This window comes from Bombina bombina, unplaced genomic scaffold (genome assembly GCF_027579735.1).
Source record: "Bombina bombina isolate aBomBom1 unplaced genomic scaffold, aBomBom1.pri scaffold_649, whole genome shotgun sequence".
NCBI lineage: Eukaryota > Metazoa > Chordata > Amphibia > Anura > Bombinatoridae > Bombina > Bombina bombina.
The window spans coordinates 97,015-102,500 of NW_026511012.1; the positions used below are offsets into that span (position 1 = coordinate 97,015).

General features: G+C 30.8%; 1 protein-coding gene across 1 annotated transcript in view; it reads left to right on the top strand.

Moving 5' to 3' along the window:
- The first annotated feature begins 1,287 nt into the window (after nt 1-1,287).
- Nucleotides 1,288-5,486, top strand: part of LOC128643567 (thioredoxin reductase 1, cytoplasmic) — a 23,587-nt gene continuing 19,388 nt past the window's right edge. Inside the window, exons 1-3 of the mRNA XM_053696408.1 lie at nt 1,288-1,420; nt 4,730-4,852; nt 5,375-5,447. Of these exons, the coding sequence (XP_053552383.1) occupies nt 1,352-1,420; nt 4,730-4,852; nt 5,375-5,447 (265 nt within the window). The 5' untranslated portion in view covers nt 1,288-1,351. The remainder of the gene's footprint in view (nt 1,421-4,729; nt 4,853-5,374; nt 5,448-5,486) is intronic.

Genomic DNA, 5,486 nt, shown 5'->3' on the forward strand with positions numbered 1-5,486 from the left:
CTAAGAATAAAGGAAATATTTTTCTCTATACAAACCCTGAGAGTGCCCTTCTTCCACATTGTTCTCTAACTATCTCTCATAAGGATTGCACCCAGGTTGTGGCTGCCCCACCTGGTTGGAGTGCTGGGCTACATGCTATTTTGACTTTTGATATATATATATAGAGAGAGAGAGAGAGAGAGAGAGAGAGAGAGAGAGAGAGAGAGAGAGAGAGAGAGAGAGAGAGAGAGAGAGAGAGATAGAGAAATATAATTTTGTTTAAAAAAAACATCAGATATATGTAGAAATATTTATACTTACGGATAAATCATTTTCTACACACTTTTGTAGGGTTTTATACCATGTCTGTCTCCTACAGTCGTATTGGGAATCTTCTGTCTCTTTTTTCTTTCTTTGATAAGGCTATATGCAAATCGATACCTGCATGAAGAGCAGAGGTATAGGTAAAAAGACTGATAAATATGTATGAGAATTTTAACCAAATACAAGCAGGCACCCCATTAATACCTGCATTTGATAGTATTCAAATGTGGAAAACTTTAATTGTCAATATTGTACTCACACACAAACACTGGGCTAATCCTCCTGGCAAATCCTCTGCTTAGTAGCTGTTATTATTAAACAGGTAAGTATATCCTTATTAACCTTTCTGTATCTAATGTGATCAGTATGTTCAACACTCAGTGTTACAGATAAATACTGAAAAAGAGACCTAATGAATCAAGGTTGATCATTCATTGGTACCGCACCTTTCACTGTCTGATTCACTCCAACTGCTTAAAGAAAAAAAAAGGTGTCTGAAAACCTTTACTTCTTTTAATGAAAAAATCTTCCATACTCCATAAATAATTTTACTTTTACTTGATAATCCATCTTCCCCCAAATTAAAAAATGGCACATTCTATAAAACACTTGACTAAAATATCCACTCTATTAATCTTTTTGTTTGATGAAATGTTATTGTGTTTGTTTGTATCTGAGAATTGAAGTAAGTACCCAAGACTAACAGAAGAATGTTATAGAAAAATCTGTTAACAGCATTTTTAGCTGTACTTAAAAAATATAATATTTTTCAACTAAGTGTGTGTGTGCTTGACAGGGGTAGTTTACGCTATCCTTGTTTTACTTGAGTGAAAAGTAGCAAGTCATTGTTGCTCACACATTTAATGAATAATTGGTCTTGTTCCAGACAAGTGAACCATCAGAGATGTGAGGAAATGAGTGATACAATAAGCCGATTATGAAACAGAAAGTCCCACCTCTTCCGACTATATCTTTATAAGTAGATGTATTTTTGTCTTACTTGACAGAGGACGGGCAGAAACTTGAAGAAGTTCTCAGTGAACAGAACATGGAAAACGTGTTACCAGCCGTTTATGTGAAAGAGAAGCGTATAGGAGGATACAATGACATTTTACAGGTAAGCGCATCCTTTGTCTGTTTTCTTTTAGTGGCTCAAACGTTTTATATTTTTTATAACTCCTCTTTAAATAGTTGTTTTACAAAGTGATTTTTTTAAATTTAAAAAATGAAAGCTTACATGAAATAAAAGTACAACTTTAACATTTCATGTGTTATACGCATTGCGCTGCTAAATTATGCATCAGGTCCATATTTTATACATTTTTGCTTGAAATTATATTTTGATACCTCTGTTTAGAGATAGATAAATAGATAGATTTTTAATACAGAAATGAGTACTCATTGGACTTGAGCTATATACAGTAGCTCAGAAATATTTATCGCATAAAGTAAAGTGTTTAACAGTGACGTGTGGTGAGCTTAACTTTCTAGTTAGCAGAAAAGGTATGCTGCCTTAAAACATAAACTAATAAACTATATGAAATTAATATTTCTGAGGAATTTTAGCTGAATTCCAGTGGATTTAGATTTCAATATTAGTTGCATTATATTCATCTATTTTCTTGGCAGTTTCTCCTGTTCCCTTAACGCAATGTGATACATATATATATATATATATATATATATATATATATACACTATATATATACTGTAGATATATATATATATATATATATATATATATATATATATATATATATATATATATATATATATATAAATTAATTAAAATATTGTGGAGATAAAAGTCTGAGATTAAAATCCTCCATGTCTCAGAGAATTCTATTCTATTTATCTTCTTTACTAGTATATAGTTTTTTTTCTACTGGCATGATATATATATATATAATCATCCCAGTAGAAAAAAAGAATATACTAGTAAAGAAGGTAAATAGAATAGAATTCTCTGAGTGCAAGATAAAAACTCCTATTTCCGGTTGTTTCAATAGTTCCTCTAGCCTGCAGGTTATTTCATAAACATTCACCAGGAGATAAGGAATTTCACAGATGAATCATCTAATAATTACATGTTATACAAGTGATATGTCAGAACGTGCCCTTAAAAATGCAGTATTATTGGCTATGAACATAAAGGGCTGTGTTACAAGTGGAGCGCTAATATATTGTGTGCCAGCAAACGGGCAAGTTTGCCCGTTTATGGGTGGGCGATAAATAACCAGCCATTACAAGTGGCTGGTTTTGCTACCATGTGCTCGCGGTAGCAATTAGCGCTCAGATTAGAGGGTCTATCAGGTAGTATTTTATTTTTTCCTAACAAAATTGAGTATTATATTTTTTTTCAATAAAATGCCCCTATGTTACAATTGAAACAAATACTCACTTCACTAATGCTGTCTAGAAGAAAATGCTAATAATGGTTTGCTGTAATAACTCGTTTTTTATTAGAATTTACTAGTTTTTTTTAAAAACTTTAATATATATGAGACATCCAACTACAGTTCTCCTGAGCTCCAGTTTATACTGCTGACCACAAATACATAACTGTCCCACCGGTGCTCAACAATTCTCTGTATTTATTGGCAACATGTATTACATATATGAATGACAAAACGTAACTGACAGATTTATACAATCTAATTAAATCACTAATACAGATTTGTTTAAAATTAAAAAATATACCGGAAGCTTGGCAATAAATAAGAAATATTTACATTTTTAACATGTGGGTTTTGTTGCATATTGATATAAATTATAATATGTAATTTCCGAGCAAGGAGACCAGATTTCCGCCACACCCAAAAAGTTCTACTTAATTTCTTTACACGTGTGGATAAATATTTGTGGATAAAAGAATGACTAAGTTATACAGTATTAATTATCCTCATTGTAAGACTCAGAGATAATCTATATTTATACTTTATAAAGTAAAGTCCTATTAATATGACATATAGATAAATAGATAGAAAGACAGATACTATATATATATATATATATATATATATATATATATATATATATATATATATATATATACTGCATATACACATATATGTATATATACACATGCTTATATATCGGTATAGGTATAGATATATACAGATATATATATATATATATATATATATATATATATATATATATATTTAAAACTACTTAGAACATAATCTGCTGTGTACAGAACATTGGAATGTGAAATATTTACAGTAAATACATAGTTAAAACCTTTATTAAATATGAATATTGCATAAATATGTTTTACACATTTTCATCTACTTAAAGGGACATGAAACCCACATTTTTTCTTTCATATTTTAGAAAGAGAATGCAATTTTAAACAGCTTTCTAATTTACTTTATTCTCTTGATATTCTTTGCTGAAAAGCATATCTAGATATGGTCAGTAGCTGCTGATTGGTTGCTGCACATAGAAGCCTCGTGTGATTGGCTCACCCATGTGCATTGCTTTTTCTTCAAATAAGGATATCTAAAAAATGAAGCAAAATAAATAATAGAAGTAAATTGTAATGTTAATTAAATTTCTATTCTCCATCTGAATCATGAAAGAAAGATTTTGGGTTTAGTGGCCCTTTAACTGCAAAGGGCTCCATTGCACACATATATATATATATATATATATATATATATATATATATATATATATATATATATATATATATATATATGTCTATATATACATATATATATATGTCTATATATACATATATATATGTCTATATAGATATATATATGTCTATATGTGTGTACATATTGGTTTATGTGTATATAAATTTACACATGTACATATTTTTGAGCCCTTGTAACTTGTTTGTGCAATGTTTTTTTTAAAATAATTTTTATTAGATGGTGTTATGAGTGTAACTGTTCTTTGTTATGCATTTTTGATGTGTTTTGTGTCACTTTTTTGTTTCGCGAAACAGTTAACCAGAGCCCTGAGGACGCGCTATACCAACAAGCGCTAACTTCAATTGCGCTCAAGTGATTGTGTTTACTTTCAACGTATAATATGAGAAAGAAACCCAACGCATGCAAATACTTGTGATAAACCCCTTTTTGCCCCTGCGTAATTAGTGCTCCACTCATAATAATATTAACATTAACCAACTTGTGACTTTCACAAGAAGAAAATGACTTTTTCAGTATATTTTTGGCCTCTAACAATAATTGAATTATAAGTTTCCTGATAGATTTACACAATGCACATTGCAGGTTTATTGTTGCTGCGTTGCTGTTGCATTTATCTTAAACTATAAAATGTAGGAGGGAGATTGGAGAAATTGGAGAAAACCTGTTTAATTTGTTACTTTTTCCTATCATGGGGCCATTTGTCTCACTAGTGATTGTATATTAATTCTGTTGTCCTTGGTCTCTCCCTTTGTTCTATTTAGCTGTCTAAGGAGGGCCTGTTCCAGAAACTTCTAGAGAATAAAGAAGACAAACCAAGCCAGAACACCTATGATTATGACTTGATTGTTATTGGAGGAGGCTCAGGAGGCCTAGCTGCATCAAAGGTACACACAATTTCCTACTGATATAAGACTTTGAGACATTTTCTAGATCTACCTCCCTTTTAAAGAGAAAGATGCTCACTTGTTTATGGGGATATGAGAAGCAAAAGGTGTCCTGTCATAATTGTAGAAAAGAGAGGCAATTAAACTGTTAAATTAATATAGTACATGAAAACCTGTTCAAACATAGATTGGCACTAGCAGGAAGTGCATGTTTGTGCACAACTTATACTGCTGTATTAATTCTCATTAGCCGAGAAGAAAATTAGGTTAATTCACCACAAAAATATCACCTCTAATAAATGTAAAATGAACCTTAGTGTTTATCAGGAGAATATGTCCATGTATAAAGTAAAACCTATGGGTTTACATGAAACGTTATCTCACTCATTATTTTTATTGTGTTACTATGCTTTATGTATATTTTATAGTTTAATGATAGTGATCCTTTCCTGCTTGTCAAGTAACCAATGCCTTAATCAGCCATCATAATTATAAACAAATGTTCTTTTATTTGGTTTTTAGGAAGCTGCAAAATATGACAAGAAAGTGCTGGTACTAGATTTTGTTTCCCCCTCTCCACTTGGAACAAAATGGGGTAAGCATTTGTATTCTAAAGGCATGGCATGGCTCCCCT